Here is a 21,411-nt window from a genome sequence, read left to right on the forward strand (position 1 = left end):
AGCTGTGAAAAAAAGAAATGTTTCCTCAGAGGAACACGAAGTCCCATTTTCCCTCAGCAACCAGAGCAGAGCTTTTACAGCACCATCGCCACATTAGCACCGTCTCCAAAGTGCTGGGCTCCGAGAGGGCACGGCGGTTCCACACTTCAGCGTAGGTTCTAGAAGAAGAAGAAGAAAAAAAGATGTGTCCAGCAGGGTGTGATTCAGGAGTGCCCTCCGTGTGCTCATCTCTTGAGAAGAAAACTAAAAAAACATAACAATGAGAGAAAAGAGACTGTTATTAAACGTCCATCAGTGAGTCATTTAATACTTACTTTAAAAACAACTTGGTATTTTTTCCCCCTGAGATGTTACTCACTATCTCTGCTAGTGGGGACCCATGGGGATTGTGAGTAAAGGTGTGTGTTTTGGCTCAAGGGGATTGTGGGTAAAATAATCTTGCCTCATAGTGAGCGACCCTGGGGAATTGTGGGTAAAAGGAGCTGCATTTCAGCTAAGAGAACTCTGCTAGCTTCATGGTGATGAGCTCAGGGGAATTGTGGGTAGAACACCAGGCTTGCCCCTATCTTTTGGTGCGCAGGGGGATTTTGGGTAGAAAACTGTGTGTTGGACCGTGGAGAATGACGTTAGCGGACACGATCACATGATCAGCAGGGCTACCTTCTGATCCTACATCTAAAACATACGATCAAGCAGAATTTCTGAACCGGTATCAACATGTAAGAAATAGAAACGATCAACGGCGGGTGAAAAAGCAGAGTTACGGTCAGCGCCCCAAGGCTGTTGTACAAAATAATGTCCACAAGTATTTTAATCTCTTAAAACTGCGATTTACTAACAATTGCCTTTTTTAAAAAAAAAACTAAAGAACAACACATTGTACTTTTTATCCATTAATAGTTACATTTATTGTTGTGAAACGTTACCAAACAAAGTTCTACTTAGTCAGAGGGTGTTGACTCGTTTTCTCACAGTAATGCAGCTACAAATCAAAGGTTTATATTAATGCACTAATTTCCATCGTAACAGCTCATACTTCTACGGACGATTCTCCACATCTATCCATCAATCCATCCATTTTCCATACTGCTTACCCTACACAGGGGCAAGGGGAAGCCTTGACCCTTGCAGCTTTGCAGTTTCTTGGTAACATTACAAGCTGAAAAAGAGAGGCTGGTGACTGTTTAGCGTTTCATAAACATCCCTTAACATTACATGTAACTAGAAACGGATAAAAAGCACGGTGTGTCGCACTTTAACCACTTAAACATTGGAATCCTTTGCAAATTGCTGTGGTGTAATGAGGAATAGAACACCTTGGGATACGCTGTGAGTGGAACGTGATCCACTTTGCTTGATTATAATCAACGGATGTAACAGCGTGACATGCGCTGCTTTATTATGTGAACAGTCAAATATTGCACTCGAGCTGAATGGAATCAAATGCACAATCTGAGGCAGGCTGCAGGTCATTTACATCTTTAACCAGCGCTCATTCTGTACTACGATGCTTCCGGCAAACGAGAATGGAAAACACACGAGCAATTTTCACAAACAATTATTACGAACTAATAACCGAGTTATTGGGTGACAGCTTTGTTTATTGGGCTTGAAGAAGAGAGACGCTCCAAATGATGTAGCTTCTCACGCAGAGGTTGACAATGGCTAGCCGAAATGAGCTGAATTTGTGAAACTGATGGTAGCAATTTATTTACGGACATTTATTTTGTTAAAGTTTGACTAGGGAATACATCTTCTTCTTCTTTTTTAACATGTTTCCATTGACATCATGAGCCGAGCTTGGACACCGTGGGCGTATTTATTTAATCCGGTTCTGATCAGGTGAAAAATTACAGCTCACCTCCAGATGCAACACGACGAACAGGAGAAGTCTCATGGCTCCGCCCCCACGTTCGGTCCCCTGTAATAAATATAAACATTTGTGTTTTCTTTATCTGTACATTTCTATCTAAAAGCAAAGGCATCCAAAACAGCGCAAAGCAAAACATCACACGTCCCTGAACAATCATTATTATTATGACGTTTTTAATCTTTGTTGTATGATATAATTAGTCACAGTGATGAGTTTAATGGAGCATTACAGTCGTTTATTATAACTTTATTTTAATTCTTATTTACTGGATAAAATAGCACAAATCTAACTACCAGCTCTGCTTCATTTTTAGAGATGGTTATTCGTTTATTCAGTTTTAATAGACTTATTTAAGACACTTTATGTTAAAGGGTGAGATTTAATAGAGTAAGCGGTGACTCTGGTTGTTTACCTTGTCGAACGAAGGCCTTTATATACAGCTACTGCCATCCTCTCAGATCTGAGGTCAAAGGTCAGCTGGGGTCAATTAAGGGTCATGTGGGGGAACACCCTTTAGTGCAGTAAGAGATGGGCACATGACCAGAAGTGGGAAGGAAAAGCAAAAAAAAAAAAAAAAAAAAAAGAGCAAGTATGGCAAAGTAATGCCCCCCATCAACCACCCCCGCCCTCCACCCAATAAATAAATAAATATATTTTTTAGAAAAATCAATATAATGGTTGACATTTGTATCTACTTATGAACTTATGTCGGCAGATGAAGACAACGCAGCCAATTACACATTTTTAATCAATTGAATGAATAAAATATACACAAAGCTCAACACATGTATAAGTCATGTACACAATTAAGATAATAATTTACTCATGAATGTAAATTTGATATAAAAACCCTTCTACGATCTCTGTTATCAGTACACTGTTTTATCTACACAGTGTATGTGCTATTTAATTATTTCCCGTATATTTTACTCTTCAAAAAATCAAAATTGCTCAAAACGGAAGCAAATACATAACGATACTGTGAGGAGTGAATATAAATAAAATCGGGAATTATTCTGATCAAAACAGTTACGGTAAATGAATACACAGTCGTTCGATTATGTACGTGTATTTTCTTTTCAGTGAAATGTTTACGTTTAAACTCATTATTATGACTGAAATTTGTTTGATGTTCTGATAAATATATAAAAAAAAAAATAGTTTCGCAGCTTATTTATGACATTTTTATTGTAGGTACGTTATCACTGGTTTTAATCTGCCGGTGATTTGGTAACAAAACGTCGTCTCAGACACGGTTATTATTTCTTTCAAAAAAAGAATTTTATTTTGTCATCAACCAAGAAATAGATTAAAGGGCTTACACAAGCTACAAAAACAAACAAACAAACAAACAAACAAACAAACAAAAAACACTACAAAACAGAAATTATTCAGAAAAGAAAAGAAAAAATAATTAGCCAGCAGTGGATTTAAGATTTAATTTCAGTCACTTTAAACTTTAAGGTACAAGGGACACACAAACAACATTCATATAATACAATGAATGTCAACTTTATAAAAAAATTCAGTCCTACCCGAACTTACTACTGGAGCTCAGGTTTCAGATTAAATTCTAAATTAATTAAGGTTATATTGTTTTCTTTATTAACATGCTTGCAAAAGTATTTAGCCCCATGGGTATGAATGCAAACGGTCATTTTATTAAATGGTATTTTATGCAATGCGCATAGGAGAAATCCGCCCTAAGTTACTTAATTTTTCTGATTAATTTGTGATCAAATCATTTTTTATAATGAAATTCAGAGTTATTTTCATTTTGGTTTAGAGGTTTGACCTGCTGATAACGGTGCAGTGGAATTTAGCGCACTCTTCATCTCTATCTAAAGGAAATGATGCAGCGGTGCTTTAGTCTTTTCGTCTGTCCGGGTGCCTCACCTCCTCGTCTGTACACTCTCCAACAGATCAGCTTGCAAAGCTTCAACATTCATGCTAATACTGCGGTCAGCGCCATCGTGTTACGTCACTGATCTCTAACCAGCCGTTAGCACTGATGTATCTCCGCCGTAACTCAGCACCAATGTATCCTATAGCCGCATTGCATTCTGGGGCTTTGATTCCAGTGTTTGTACCAACATCTCCTCTACCTGAATGCTGGATTTCTCATTAATATGACATTGAACACTACTGGACTTCCTTGAGAGAATAAGCTCTTGTTCTTTTGTTGTTAGGAGTCTGACCATTATCAATTATATTTGAGATATAGATTACAGATTAAACCCGATTGAGCAACAGAAACACTAAACACATCACAAATATTCAAATCTAATCATATTTAATGTGTTTCAGGATGAAGTTTTCGTCATAGATGGAGTAATATATAATTATGAAAGATAACAGTTGAGAAAAGGTCAAATCAGGGTAGTCGTGCCAGTTTTGCCAGGTTTTACTTCTAGAAAAATACGGTATATTTGCTAGTACTGGGTGTTGCAAAGGAACATTAAGAACCTAAAGTACCTCGAGTTTTTGACACTGTTCAAGGCAGTTTACGCAGGCGGAGCATAGGTGTGTGTACAGGGCCAGTCGGAGCCACAAAGTAGTTTGTGGTGTAACTGACGGTAGCACAGTTCTGCCACTGCACCCCCATGGGTAATTTTCTTCAACTCTATAAAGAGCTGGTCTTTCACCATGTTTTCACCCTAGCGATAATTACACGTGTTTTTGTAATCTTTTTACACTGTATTTCCAAAAGTTTGTGGACACCTGACCGTCACACCCATATGTGCTTGTTGAACATCCCATTCCAGATTTAGTCCCCCTTTACTGTTATAATAGGCTCCACTCTTTTGGGAAGGCTTTCCGCTAGATTTCGTAGCGTGGATGGAGGGATTTCATTCAGCTACGAGAGCGTTAGTGAGGTCGAGGTGAGGCGCTGATGTTGATGTGAGGAGGCTCCAGTTCCAGTTCATCCCAAAGGTGTTCAGTGGGGTTGAGGTCAGGGCTCTGAGCAGGACACTCCAGTTCTTCTACCTTCTTCCAATCTTAACCCATAGATGGAGCTCGCTTTTGCACAGCGGCATTGTCATTCTGGAACAGCCTCTCAGTTCCAGTGAACAGAAATCATAACATACAAAGCCATCCGATATAATTCCGTGCTCGCAAATCTCTGACAACAATTTGGGTAAGGCCTACAGATGAGTGTGAAGGTGAGGGATGCACATACTTTTGGCCACGTACTGTATGTGGAGCGTCCATCAAATGCGTGCCACAGTAGCACATTAGCATGAGCTCATTAATATACACTAAACCTATGATTTGCAGCTGCACTACTGCCAGAGCTGCTGTTAGATAAAATGAATCAACACGTTCTGACCAATCAGAATCCATAATTCAACAGAGCTGTGGTATCAGGAGCAATAATCAATCACTAAGACAAAATGCTGTCCCTCACTGTAGCACGAGCACTTACAGCTAGACACTTCAAATGGGGAAGAGTCCTATTCAGCACGAGTGAGAGAGTGACTTGTAAATTGAAATACTCCTACGCAGATGGACAAACATTCCTTCAGGCCCAAATCATGGAAGGCCTACAACTTGCAGGACCCATTACAGTCTTGCTGTTAAAAAAACAAAATAACCAGTCATCACAGTATCTAGCACTTCTGGGTTAACGTGGACTCACTGTTTACACAGTACATCACCAAATAAATACCTTTTAGGCTCAAGGGAATGTCATTTTTTTGTTTTAGCTTGAGGCTAAACCCAGGCTCCCAGAGGCAATCAAAGTCTGGAATATTTAAGAAGTGTCATGATAGGTCTACAGGGAAGACAATGATCAGGAAGGTAGCCCCAGGACAGCCCCAGGACTGAGGACCTACAGACCTCTGTTTACATTTATATTTATTTATTTTGCAGACGCTTTTATCCAAAGCAACAAAGCAAGGCATAGTGGCCTTACGCAAGGTGGTAGCTTTGTTTGGATTCGGACTCCGTTCAGATCAGTAGTCCAGAACTCTAAATGCGGAGCCACAACTGCGCCATTTAAAACTTTCCAAGCTTCCACATCACATCTTATTGAGTTCGTGAAGCAAGGATCAAATGATATCCTGGATGAGGTGTGTTCCGTGTAACGGGTGTAATGGGTTTAGCCAATTCTTGATCCGTGAATTATGGCAGGGGCATTTTTCAACCCTAGCAGCATTATACAGAAAGCGCACGACCCAGATGGTGTTACAAAAGCAGTGATGGACCAGTTTATCATCTTCATCGAGAAGACTGAAGAGCAATAAAATCACCACCAGCAGCAGCAGCACATGTTTGATGAATCAAATTGACAAGACAACAAAACTGCATTAATACAAGACAAAGCAAGTGCCTTCACAACACTGTTGTGCCTAACCCCAACCCTAACTGCTGGGACAGTAGGGATTGAGAAAGCCAGTGGGCAGTGCGTAACTCAATGATGAACAATGTCCTTCCTTTGTTTTTGTTTTTTTTTTTACCTCATATAAAGCTCAGAATAGAGGATGCAACACCAGATTTCAGAGGGACCTCCATGAGGAACTATTCAGGATGAAAAGCAAAAATTGAAAATAGATTGTACAGTCATTTTTCATTAGGATGACACAGGCCAAAGCTTCATTGCAGGGGCATGAATGCTCAAAAGAAAATGTCACTGACAGGTCTTGCCATCATTCTGTCCTCAAATCTACTGAGCACGTGCAGTCTGAATGAAATCTGCCATGTCAACGTTGTGTGAGTATATTTAACTGAAAAGGGGTTATGAGTATACTGGGGTGCCAATTTTGACAAAGTTTCTGGGGCTGGAATACTTCTGCAAGCAACGTGGATTCCTCAGAAGGAAACAATCTCAACAGCTTACCTTTAAAATTGCGTCTAAATGGATTAGCGTTGCCAACCGATCTGCATCATTTTAGTGCTCCCGCGATAAGTAGTATGTATGTACTAGTATATTATATTTTCACCATTTTAATCAGACCTAAACCTGACATGTTCGGGCTCACTTTGTAATCTGATGTGGGTTTGACTTCGGGACCTTCGCACTCTGTAAATGAAATGCCCGGGCGTAGCTTTGACCTACTTCTATCACGTTTGCTTTTACTAAAATGAACTACTTTGCTATTTTAGTGTAGATTATGCTATACGATGCAAAATCTAAAAAAAAAGACAACTATGCTAATCTCTGGTGTTAGACTTACTTCAAGTATCTTTACTACCTTTACTTAAGAAGAAAGCCGGGAGTTTCACTGGCTCAAATTTCTCTAGTCAGAGACTTTATTTATTTGCATACTTTACATTATTGATCGGTTTCCTCTGTTCTCTTATTGCTGTGTGGTGTGGTCTAAAGAATTGTTACGCATAAGCTCGTGCTCATCTTTTTTGTGTAAATTTGCAGATGGTTGGCAACCCTGCGTCCGACCACTTAGAGTCAGACATTTAACGACAAAAAAAAATATCGGACAGAGCAATGTGACCTTTCTTCACCATGATAACATGACTATGTACAATGTTTAAATGCTCCCATAAGCCCTTTAATGCTAAGGAACATTGCATTACAAAAAAAAAAAAGAAAAAAAAAAAGGAGTAACACGATATGTGTATCAATAATTTTGTTTGTTTCTTTCTTTCGTTAAGTAGAATTTACAAGGGACACACTGAAGTTGATCACTCATCAAAAAGTCTATATAGAAATGTACCTGACTAAATCTAAATATCTAACACCTGAAGTTTACACCACCTTCTACCTACTAGTACCCACCCCCTAAATTTTCAATACTGGCATAGAAGGATTCTGATTGGTTGACTATTTTACACATAATTAGTGATCACAGGTTTAATTATCTTGCATCCATGCAACAACCAGTATCTACCAGCGTCAAACTGAACGTCCCCATGAAATCATGTTCCCGTCTTCCCTTTCCTCTCTGGGATGCTTTGTTTTTTCGTCTTTTTGGTTGATTTTATTCTGAAAAAAAAAAAAAAAAAAAAAAAATGAAAAGGAATGGGGGGGGAAGTCCATATAAAATCCATTACTTGGAAATGCATGGGCAGGCGTGGCTGACTTTAGAGTTCAGTATCGCGTATAAGGCTGTTCTCTGTACACTCCTTTGTTTGTCCTTGCTGACGGAGCCTTGTTGCGGCCGTTCGTCCACTTTTCCTGGCCTGAGAGGGGGGAAAAAAACAGAAACACAAACCTGGCTTGGAAATTCAAGCAGACACGTAACAGATGAAGCCTACAACAATGTAAATCACACAGTGTGTTGTTTCTGGAGGGTAGAGTAGTGGATTTATTAACAATCTGGAGAGAAATTAGCTTATAATCATGCTGTTACAGGAAAATGAATAGTTACATTTGTTCAATGTGTTAAAGTTCGATAAAACATTTTCATGCGAATATTCACTTGTATTGGAATAGCATGATTCACTTCCATCTGTTCATTTCTCTGCTGTTGAACTATGACTGACTTGACAGTTTACTTAAAAAATGAACGCTGGATACAGGAATGCTAGGTGCTAGATATTAGCATTAGCATCGATATTCTGACCTCAGCGGTCACTGACTGTGAATATGTCCCTTAATGTACTACTAGCTACAACATTCCTTAACTGTCGTGTGATGTGACTGAAATTCTCTACAGCACTAGATTGTAAATAATACTCTCCTAGGACGCTGAACAGTTTAGGATCTGCTGTGCTGCAATTGATCTGGGATGTCTAATTTATCTGGTGCAGCTTTTTCGCCTAGCTTGACGATGCTTGGTTGTACATCTCTACATTTCACTCATACTCTTAATTGGAGGCCAAGATAAACTCACATCCTGGCTGGGTCAGCCAAACTATTAGCCTTGTGGCGAGGAGCTCTTTTTACGCCTGTCTGTGTCAGTGAATGAGAGTTTTGTCGGTGCTTGTCTTCGTTCCTCTCGGAGCACAGCGGTGTCCTCTCCCCGACCAGCTATTCAGAGAGGAGACCCATTAGCGCTGGTCTTTAATAAGAGAGCTGTCAATCTGCCGGTGTGGCTGAGTGCTTTGAAAAAGAGAAACCTTCGACCTTGTGTTTATAGAGAACAAGAATGCACGCTAGCCTGGTTAATCTACAGGTCTCCTTTGAACCGTCAAGCTGTCGGGTCTTTGGGACGCCCAAAGGAAATGTCATAAGGGTTGTGCGGGAGGGAACGAAAAGCAAGGAGGCAGTGGAGGAGTGGAATGTACAATAAAGGACGCGAGGGCGAATTTTAAATGCTTCATCTGTTCCAATTGATATGCGTGTTTTATTTAAGTGAACTAATTTACACCTGTTATTTGACTATATGAATCACTGCATCTCAGTGCGTACTGGATAACGAAGCGTATTCCGTGTAGGAATTTTAATGGGACTAGAAAGCCGACTTCATTTTGGAAATGCTATGCTCCTGGTCGTTGTATGCTACATTACAGCCTGTGTTACAAGTGTACACAATGTCTCTTTAACCCTTTACAGTCAGCCAAGATATGTTTGCATTTCATGACATCATACCGTATGAGTCATAGGATTCCCCGCTTAGACCATGTCCATATTCATAATAGTCCTCTGAGCTGGAGAGAGAGAGAGAGAGAGAGAGAGAGAGAGAGAGATTATTATTATAGCGGGTATATACTGTTGATTCCCAGCTTAAAGTCAACACTGTAAGGAAAAATAAAATGAACACTGGAGAAAAAAAAAAAAAAAAAACATTTGAATGCCCTATTTAGGTCAGGTAGCTGCACATGGTCCATCACCATCACACACAAATATCACATTTCACCCAGACACACTGCACTGTTCTGAGACATGGATCAAGAACCCATATATATTTTCCCATTCGTGATCTCTACACCCGTAACTCGAACACGTCACCACCGTAACCCGAACTCGTCACACCCGTAACTCGAACACGTCACCAACGTAACTCGAACACGTCACACCCGTAACTCGAACACGTCACCACCGTAACTCGAACACGTCACCACCGTAACTCGAACAGGTCACACCCGTAACTCGAACACGTCACCACCGTAACTCGAACACGTCACACCCGTAACTCGAACAGGTCACACCCGTAACTCGAACACGTCACCAACGTAACTCGAACACGTCACACCCGTAACTCGAACAGGTCACACCCGTAACTCGAACACGTCACCAACGTAACTCGAACACGTCACACCCGTAACTCGAACACGTCACCACCGTTACTCGAACACGTCACACCCGTAACTCGAACAGGTCACACCCGTAACTCGAACACGTCACCAACGTAACTCGAACACGTCACACCCGTAACTCGAACACGTCACCACCGTAACTCGAACACGTCACACCCGTAACTCGAACACGTCACCACCGTAACTCGAACACGTCACACCCGTAACTCGAACAGGTCACACCCGTAACTCGAACACGTCACCAACGTAACTCGAACACGTCACACCCGTAACTCGAACACGTCACCACCGTAACTCGAACACGTCACACCCGTAACTCGAACACGTCACCACCGTAACTCGAACAGGTCACACCCGTAACTCGAACAGGTCACACCCGTAACTCGAACACGTCACACCCGTAACTCGAACACGTCACCACCGTAACTCGAACACGTCACCACCGTAACTCGAACAGGTCACACCCGTAACTCGAACAGGTCACACCCGTAACTCGAACACGTCACACCCGTAACTCGAACACGTCACCACCGTAACTCGAACACGTCACACCCGTAACTCGAATAGGTCACACCCGTAACTCGAACACGTCACCAACGTAACTCGAACACGTCACACCCGTAACTCGAACACGTCACCAACGTAACTCGAACACGTCACACCTGTAACTCGAACAGGTCACACCCGTAACTCGAACACGTCACCACCGTAACTCGAACACGTCACCACCGTAACTCGAACACGTCACCACCGTAACTCGAACAGGTCACACCCGTAACTCGAACAGGTCACACCCGTAACTCGAACACGTCACACCCGTAACTCGAACACGTCACCACCGTAACTCGAACACGTCACCACCGTAACTCGAACAGGTCACACCCGTAACTCGAACACGTCACCACCGTAACTCGAACACGTCACCACCGTAACTCGAACACGTCACCACCGTAACTCGAACACGTCACCACCGCAACTCGAACACGTCACCACCGTAACTTGAACACGTCACCACCGTAACTCGAACACGTCACCACCGTAACTTGAACACGTCACACCCGTAACTCGAACATTTAATTCATAATTCAATAACATCACACTTATAATGCACAATATGTCACGCTCACAGCTCAGAAACCTCACACTCATAGCTCAAATATGTCACACGTAAATTTCCCAAAAACATCAGAGTGCAGAAATATCATGTATAACCTCAAATAACATATAAAATGTATAACCACAAAAATGTGATGCATCTAACAAAAACCTCACACTTGTAAAGCAAAAATCCTTAAACCCATGATGTCATATCTGTAATATAAACCTTTCCGAATTGCACTACAAAAACATCACATCCGTCTCTCCAGATTTCCCCAATGTTGTATATAGCACAACTCTATTCAATGTTCATTCTACAAACTCAAAATTTTAACGCACGTCAATTCTATAAAGCTTCTTAAAATTCACTTAAAATATGTGTGCTGAAAACCCTGTCCCCTAAAAACTACCACTGATCTACGGTATAATATCTACAAGAATGTCTTTTAAATATCTCCCTAAGTTCTCCCTGAAATGTCACATGGCCACACATCACGGTTACTGAGCTTGTCCCAGCAGTGAGACTGTTAGAGTCTAGTGAGCACGTGTGACCTGGATGTGATGTGAAACGGATTCTGATTCTGAAACTGAGTGAATTATCACAGAAACACGTCTCACCTACTGAAGTGTTCAGAAGTGTGTTAGAGACATGCGGTAAATTTTCACTTGCTGAAATATTCTCAACCATTCCTCAGTTTGAGCTGTTTACACAGCTGTGCTGCGAACAGACTGCCTTCTCCACTGCCTGTCAGCAGGTCTAAATAAGCAGTGCTAGCATTTATATACGCGTCTGAACAAAAGGAGAATCCATTTCTCACATTCCCAACCCAAGCCAGTCGCACATTTTCTCTCTCACCATTTCTTTATGTCTCACCTCTCAGTCTCTCCGCTGCATCTGCATCCTGACCAACAGGGTTCCGATTTCAGTCGTCTTATACTACAGTGCACCCAATGACTGTGTGCGAGTCTAGGAAGGACACGTTGCGACCGTAATGCAAAAAGGTCACATCTGTGATGTTGAACTATCACACCCATGAGCAGAAAATCTTAAATACACCCGTGAGTCAAACGCATCACATCCCAGACTCAAACATTTCAACCATAACTCAGTAACGTCACACTTGTGACCCACAACACATCACGATCATAGCTCAAAAACTCGCACTCAGCTCAACTATGTCACAATTGTATGTCACCCGTAACATTAATGCCTCATACCCGTAACGCTAATACGTCATACCCGTAGCGCTAACGCCTCATACCCGTAGCGCTAATGCCTCATACCCGTAACGCTAATACCTCATACCCGTAACGTTAATACCTCATACCCGTAACGCTAATGCCTCATACCCGTAACGCTAACACCTCATACCCGTAACGCTAACGCCTCATACCCGTAACGCTAATACCTCATACCCGTAACGCTAATACCTCATACCCGTAACATTAATACCTCATACCCGTAACGCTAATACGTCATACCCGTAACGCTAATGCCTCATACCCGTAACGCTAACACCTCATACCCGTAACGCTAATGCCTCATACCCATAACATTAATACCTCATACCCGTAACGCTAATGCCTCATACCGTAACGCTAATACCTCATACCCGTAACGCTAATACCTCATACCCGTAACATTAATACCTCATACCCGTAACATTAATACCTCATACCCGTAACGCTAATACCTCATACCCGTAACGCTAATACCTCATACCCGTAACGCTAATACCTCATACCCGTAACATTAATACCTCATACCCGTAACGCTAACACCTCATACCCGTAACGCTAATACCTCATACCCGTAACGCTAATACCTCATACCCGTAACGCTAATACCTCATACCCGTAACGCTAATACCTCATACCCGTAACGCTAACGCCTCATACCCGTAACGCTAATACCTCATACCCGTAACGCTAATACCTCATACCCGTAACATTAATACCTCATACCCGTAACGCTAACACCTCATACCCGTAGCGCTAATGCCTCATACCCGTAACGCTAATACCTCATACCCGTAACGCTAATGCCTCATACCCGTAACGCTAATGCCTCATACCCGTAACGCTAATGCCTCATACCCGTAACGCTAACGCCTCATACCCGTAACGCTAACGCCTCATACCCGTAACGCTAACGCCTCATACCCGTAACGCTAACGCCTCATACCCGTAACGCTAATACGTCATACCCGTAGCGCTAACACCTCATACCCGTAGCGCTAACGCCTCATACCCGTAACGCTAACGCCTCATACCCGTAACGCTAACGCCTCATACCCGTAACGCTAACGCCTCATACCCGTAACGCTAACGCCTCATACCCGTAACGTTAATACCTCATACCCGTAACACTAATACCTCATACCCGTAACGCTAACGCCTCATACCCATAACGCTAACGCCTCATACCCGTAACATTAATACCTCATACCCGTAACGCTAATACCTCATACCCGTAACGCTAACGCCTCATACCCGTAACGCTAACGCCTCATACCCGTAACGCTAACGCCTCATACCCGTAACGCTAACGCCTCATACCCGTAACGCTAACGCCTCATACCCGTAACGCTAACGCCTCATACCCGTAACGTTAATGCCTCATACCCGTAACGCTAATGCCTCATACCCGTAACGCTAACGCCTCATACCCATAACGCTAATGCCTCATACCCGTAACATTAATACCTCATACCCGTAACATTAATACCTCATACCCGTAACATTAATACCTCATACCCGTAACATTAATACCTCATACCCGTAACGCTAATACCTCATACCCGTAACGCTAACGCCTCATACCCGTAACGCTAACGCCTCATACCCGTAACGCTAACGCCTCATACCCGTAATGCTAATACCTCATACCCGTAACGCTAACGCCTCATACCCGTAATGCTAATACCTCATACCCGTAACGCTAACGCCTCATACCCGTAACATTAATACCTCATACCCGTAACGCTAATGCCTCATACCCGTAACGCTAATGCCTCATACCCGTAACGCTAATGCCTCATACCCGTAACGCTAACACCTCATACCCGTAACGCTAATGCCTCATACCCATAACATTAATACCTCATACCCGTAACGCTAATGCCTCATACCCGTAACGCTAATACCTCATACCCGTAACGCTAATACCTCATACCCGTAACATTAATACCTCATACCCGTAACATTAATACCTCATACCCGTAACGCTAATACCTCATACCCGTAACGCTAATACCTCATACCCGTAACGCTAATACCTCATACCCGTAACGCTAATACCTCATACCCGTAACATTAATACCTCATACCCGTAACGCTAACACCTCATACCCGTAACGCTAATACCTCATACCCGTAACGCTAATACCTCATACCCGTAACGCTAATACCTCATACCCGTAACGCTAATACCTCATACCCGTAACGCTAATACCTCATACCCGTAACGCTAACGCCTCATACCCGTAACGCTAATACCTCATACCCGTAACGCTAATACCTCATACCCGTAACATTAATACCTCATACCCGTAACGCTAACGCCTCATACCCGTAGCGCTAATGCCTCATACCCGTAACGCTAATGCCTCATACCCGTAACGCTAACGCCTCATACCCGTAACGCTAACGCCTCATACCCGTAACGCTAACGCCTCATACCCGTAACGCTAACGCCTCATACCCGTAACGCTAACGCCTCATACCCGTAACGCTAATGCCTCATACCCGTAACGCTAATACGTCATACCCGTAGCGCTAACGCCTCATACCCGTAGCGCTAACGCCTCATACCCGTAGCGCTAACGCCTCATACCCGTAACGCTAACGCCTCATACCCGTAACGCTAACGCCTCATACCCGTAACGCTAACGCCTCATACCCGTAACGCTAATGCCTCATACCCGTAACGTTAATACCTCATACCCGTAACGCTAATACCTCATACCCGTAACGCTAACGCCTCATACCCATAACGCTAACGCCTCATACCCGTAACATTAATACCTCATACCCGTAACATTAATACCTCATACCCGTAACATTAATACCTCATACCCGTAACATTAATACCTCATACCCGTAACATTAATACCTCATACCCGTAACGCTAACGCCTCATACCCGTAACGCTAACGCCTCATACCCGTAACATTAATACCTCATACCCGTAACATTAATACCTCATACCCGTAACATTAATACCTCATACCCGTAACATTAATACCTCATACCCGTAACATTAATACCTCATACCCGTAACGCTAACGCCTCATACCCGTAACGCTAACGCCTCATACCCGTAACGCTAACGCCTCATACCCATAACGCTAACGCCTCATACCCGTAACGCTAACGCCTCATACCCGTAACGCTAACGCCTCATACCCGTAACGTTAATACCTCATACCCGTAACGCTAACGCCTCATACCCATAACGCTAATGCCTCATACCCGTAACATTAATACCTCATACCCGTAACATTAATACCTCATACCCGTAACATTAATACCTCATACCCGTAACATTAATACCTCATACCCGTAACGCTAACGCCTCAAACCCGTAACGCTAATGCCTCATACCCGTAACATTAATACCTCATACCCGTAACGCTAATACCTCATACCCGTAACGCTAACGCCTCATACCCGTAACGCTAACGCCTCATACCCGTAACGCTAACGCCTCATACCCGTAATGCTAATACCTCATACCCGTAACGCTAACGCCTCATACCCGTAATGCTAATACCTCATACCCGTAACGCTAACGCCTCATACCCGTAACATTAATACCTCATACCCGTAACGCTAATGCCTCATACCCGTAACGCTAATGCCTCATACCCGTAACGCTAATGCCTCATACCCGTAACATTAATACCTCATACCCGTAACGCTAACGCCTCAAACCCGTAACGCTAACGCCTCATACCCGTAACATTAATACCTCATACCCGTAACGCTAATACCTCATACCCGTAACGCTAACGCCTCATACCCGTAACGCTAACGCCTCATACCCGTAACGCTAACGCCTCATACCCGTAATGCTAATACCTCATACCCGTAACGCTAACGCCTCATACCCGTAACGCTAATGCCTCATACCCGTAACGCTAATGCCTCATACCCGTAACATTAATACCTCATACCCGTAATGCTAATACCTCATACCCGTAACGCTAACACCTCATACCCATAACGCTAACACCTCATACCCGTAACGCTAACGCCTCATACCCGTAACGCTAATGCCTCATACCCGTAACGCTAATGCCTCATACCCGTAACGCTAATGCCTCATACCCGTAACATTAATACCTCATACCCGTAACGCTAACGCCTCATACCCGTAACGCTAATACCTCATACCCGTAACGCTAATGCCTCATACCCGTAACATTAATACCTCATACCCGTAATGCTAATACCTCATACCCGTAACGCTAACGCCTCATACCCATAACGCTAACACCTCATACCCGTAACATTAATACCTCATACCCGTAACGCTAACGCCTCATACCCGTAACGCTAACACGTCATACCCGTAACATTAATACCTCATACCCGTAACGCTAATGCCTCATACCCTTAACGCTAATACCTCATACCCGTAAAGCTAATGCCTCATACCCATAATGCTAGTGCCGTATACCCGTAACGCTAGTGCCGTATACCCGTAACGCTAGTGCCGTATACCCGTAACGCTAATACCTCCATTAATACAATGTATATATTTCATACCATCACATAAATGCATCATACCTGTAATGCAAATAATCATATGCATAGCAGAAATACGTGAAAAGAATAATTCATCAAACTGATATGACTAATACGTCATACCAGTAACACTAACACTGTGCATCATACCCATAACACAAATAAATCACAGCTGTAATGCAAATTTGTCATACTCATAATGGAATTGTCACATCTGTAATGCAAGCCTGTTATACCCCAGTTTGCAAATATGCAACAGCAGCACCTCCTCCATCACTCCCTCCTGTGCTATAAAACCCATCAAAACCCCACTGCGGTTCCTTTTTATATTCTCTTTCTCCTCCTGTCTCCCACTGCAGTACGAAGGGCAAAGGTGAGGGATGTGGGAGAAAATAAGAAAAACACATCGACACACTTCCTCAACCTTCCACGAACTCTGCAGATCCTCCGTCTCTGTACAGATGCTTTTTGACACAATAAGAATACAATCTTACTATAGAATCTGTGCAGTGGGAGTTGGTTCACAGCACACACACACACACACACACACACACGCTCATACAGTTGAAGCTGAAGGAGGAAGAAGCGGAACATCAGCGGGAAGGCGGTGAGAGAGGTGTGTGTGTGAGAGAGAGAACAGAGCGGGAATTTTTTAAATAAATGCACTTTAATGTCTTATAAATCACAGTCTCATTTCTCATTCTCACGTAGCAGCTGATCCACACTCTCGTCTCATTAAACACATCCCGTGCGATTCCGATGGAATTTTCTAATAGGATTGGGACATGACCCTGTATTGGACGTATCCGATCTAGGACTGCACAAGAAAGCAACTCAAATCTAACATCAAACGATGGACATAATGTATTACAATGGCTCCAAAAAAAATCTAATCTGTATAGATTCTGGAACTTTCACTTATTGTGTTATACTGCTTCCAAATGAGTAGATGAGTAGACTATCATATGAGCAATCAAATCAACACTTAAATAACACTTTCAACAGCATGAAGATGGTTAAAAGATCTTACCCAGTAACACACTATGCTAAAGTTGAAAGAAATTTGAGAAATGATGAGGAAGAAGGTGATTGAAAGACATCAGTCTGGGAAGGGTTACAAAGCTATTTCAAAGGCTCTGGGACTCTAAAGAACCACAGCGAGAGCCGTTATCTCCACATGGAAAAACCCGGCACAGTAGTGAACCTTCACAGAAATGGACAACCTTCCAAAATTCCTCCAAGTGAACAGTGACGACTCATTCAGGAAGTCACAAAAGAGCCGAGGACAACATCAAAGGAACTACAGGCCTCTCTTGCATCAATAAAGGTCAGTGTTCATGACTCCACTATCAGAAAGACACCGGGGGAAAACGGCTCCATGGAAGAGTGGCGAGGTGAAAACCACTGCTGACCCAGAAGAACATTAATGCTCGTCTGCATTTTTCCAAAACGCACCTTGATGATCCTCAAACCTTTTGGGAGAATGTTCTGTGGATTGATGAGCTGAAAGTGGAACTGTTTGGAAGACAGGCGTCCCGTTACATCTGGCGTAAACCAAACACCGAACTCCAAAAAGAGAACATCATACCTACAGTCAAGCATGGTGGAGGCAGTGTGATGGTGTGGGGATGCTTTACTGCTTCAGGGCCTGGGCGACTTGCAATAATTGACAGAAACATGAATTCTGCTCTCTAACAGAATTTCCGGTCTTCAGTCCATCAGCAAGACGACGATCCAAAGTGTAGGAGTAAGTCCCGGTCTTAGAAGTAAGTGAGAGTCCGATCTCCAGTTATCGGCAGCGTTTGGTTGCAGTTATTTCTGCTAAAGGAGGCACAACCAGATTTTAAGTTTAAGGGGGCAATTAGTTTTTCACATGGATGATAGCTGTTGGTTAATTTTTTTTTTCCTCTTCAATAGATAAATAAATAAATAAAGCTGTGTCGTGTGTTTACTCAGGTTGCCTTTGTTTTATGTTGCATGTCGTTTGTAGATCTAAAACTATTGGCTATGACGTACACCCCAACACCGCACCGCGGGATACAGCATCACATGTAAAGATCCATTCTCACTCTTACGCTACTATGTATTGTTTTGTATTAGTTATACATGAGGTATAAAGGGTTACACACAGATTACATGCTAGTTATAGAAGTTGCTCTCTGTGCATTGCAAAATCTGCAGAGGCAATTATTCAGAGAGCGAGGGTTCCAATAACAAAGTGCTCTAGGCGGTGCTTTCACACATCCGCTGCTGCTGGATTCACACTCACAAATATGTCTGACACCATTCGACACTGGAGAGACAGACAGACAGAGAGAGAGACAGTTTACACCACCTTTCTGCCAGGAGCTCCTCTAATGAGACAGCCTGTTATTGGTCAGAGAGAAGATCTTAGCATTTAGACCACTGGCACGGTCCACTTACAAACACACACACACACACACACACACACACACACACACACACACACACACGTCCCTCATCCTCATCCATTCTGCTCCGGACAGAAGCATGGAGCAGTGTGTTAGACGCATTAATGCCTCTTGGGAATTTAAACCATTTTCCTCAGGCCTTTATGAGAGTTTCAAAGAGCCGAGGGTTTTCTCTCAGGCCGATTCCTCTCTTATACACACACACACACACACACACACACACACACACACACACACACACACACCCCTGTTGGGTCTGACTGGCAAGCAGTTGGCCCTCCAAACCGTGTTAGACACTTCTAATTTGTACCGTGACATTTTGTCAATATCCTTCACTCCTTTTGTTCTCCCTCTCACCTTTTCTCTCCATCTCCTCATCTGACTCTCCTTCTGGTCCTCTCTATGTCTGTCTGTCTGTCTGTCTGTCTGTCTGTCTGTCTGCCTCTCTCTCGCTTTATCTCTGTCCTTTCCTCTTCTCTTGTCCAGACTGATATAAATCTCTTTTCAGTGTCGCCGCTCTGAATCACCACTCAAGAGGTGAAGAAAAGCAGAAGAGTCCTCCAGAAAAACTTGTTTACCTATAGCAGCACATCCCTAAGGCTCTGTTTACACGAGTGTGTTTTCGTTTTAGAACACATAATTGTTGCTACGGTTACGCCTGTCGTCTAAACTACTCCGGCATTTTCCACCCTCGAAAACGAAGACTCTTGGAAACGCCGAAGGCCCCGTTTTAGTTTGACAACTCCGGGCTCGCGCTTCAGTGTAAACAGATCAAAACGAAGACTTTTGTAAACGAAGGCATGGCTCCGCCCACATTTGCCCCCTGATTGGGTCTTCTGGAATCTCATTGCGAGCGGCGTCAGCCCTACACGGACACGCGCGGGTTGTTGCGCCTGCCGGTGACTGGCAACCGCCTTCCTGTTTACACTTCTACGCGTATGCCCAGTGTGCGTGAATGGTCATGTGACACGCGTATTCGGTCGTGTCGTGTGAACGGAGATCGTTTCTGAAACACGGCGGAAACGTCGGCGTGGACGAGGATCGTTTTCGCTTTAAAACGCTATTTTAGAACGAAAACGCACTCGTGTAAACAGTTCCGAAGTGTTTTATTCCTCTAATACTGCAGCAGATCTCCACTGATTTGTAATTTTATTAAACAATGACACGTCACACTTATTATCAGTTTAATGTCGTGGAACTTTCATCTAAGTGTCAAGATCAAGATCTTCTTACTCTCGACCACGAGTCTCTTCAAATCATTTGCATGGTGTTTTTTTTTGTTTGTTTTTGTTTGTTTTCACTAAGCTTGACAAGAAGCAAAGGCTTGGCCTCAAAAAGGACTTCATGGTTTTCAGTCTCGATCTTGACTCTTCTTTTGACTCGATCTTGGACTTGACTTGGACGCTGGTATTTCATCGGATGCTCCGTTTGAAGTGGATTTAAATCTAGTATATAATAAACGTACAGCATACGGTACAAAAGAAAACACTCGAAAATAATGACATTCAATTCAGCAAAACAAACACCTCCATCTCCATCTCCATTCACCTGGACATGATGCTCATTTAGCAGCACCACTTAAAGAACACGTGTTTGCTTTTCATCCATTTTTAAGCCAGTGATACGTGTCTCATAGTCCGGATGAGTGATAATTACAATCCCTACTTCAAAGAGAGTAGAAGAAGATGAGCACGAGGGTTGTTTTTGTGTCTTCGTCTCATCAAACGCAGGAGGAAAGAAACTGAACAGATGTGGGATTTTTTGCCTCCAGTCAGAACTCAATTAGCAGAAGCTAATGACCTTTTAATGCTTATAAACAACATTAATAATACATCTGTAAGAATTTCTGCACAAGTTTGGCGCAGGGCGATGGGAGATGATAAACAGACGAGGAGCGTGAACAAAGAGAATTTCAACAGCGCTGTTCTTTCTAAACAACTTCTTTTTCTTTGTCATCCATGACAAGGTGTCCAAACGTACAAATATCTGTTTTTCACAAAAAAAAAAAAAAAACACCCAAAAAACAACTTACTTGATCCTCTTTATACCATAAGTGCCGTTAAATTCTGGATTCCAATTGCTCAGAAGGTGTTGAAG

The 21,411-nt window shown here is 42.9% G+C and overlaps 1 protein-coding gene across 3 annotated transcripts in view; it reads right to left on the bottom strand.

Annotated features, from left to right (window-relative positions):
• Positions 1–3,099: 3,099 nt before the first annotated feature.
• khdrbs3 (KH domain containing, RNA binding, signal transduction associated 3) overlaps positions 3,100–21,411 on the bottom strand; it is a 125,356-nt gene continuing 107,044 nt past the window's right edge. For all 3 annotated transcript variants that reach the window (XM_017484661.3, XM_017484659.3, XM_047159902.2), the window contains exons 8-9: positions 9,366–9,424; positions 3,100–8,014 (exon numbers count right to left, since the gene is read on the bottom strand). In XM_017484661.3, the coding sequence (XP_017340150.1) occupies positions 7,923–8,014; positions 9,366–9,424 (151 nt within the window). In that variant the 3' untranslated portion in view covers positions 3,100–7,922. The remainder of the gene's footprint in view (positions 8,015–9,365; positions 9,425–21,411) is intronic.

Source organism: Ictalurus punctatus, chromosome 14 (assembly GCF_001660625.3).
Source record: "Ictalurus punctatus breed USDA103 chromosome 14, Coco_2.0, whole genome shotgun sequence".
Classification (NCBI taxonomy): domain Eukaryota; kingdom Metazoa; phylum Chordata; class Actinopteri; order Siluriformes; family Ictaluridae; genus Ictalurus; species Ictalurus punctatus.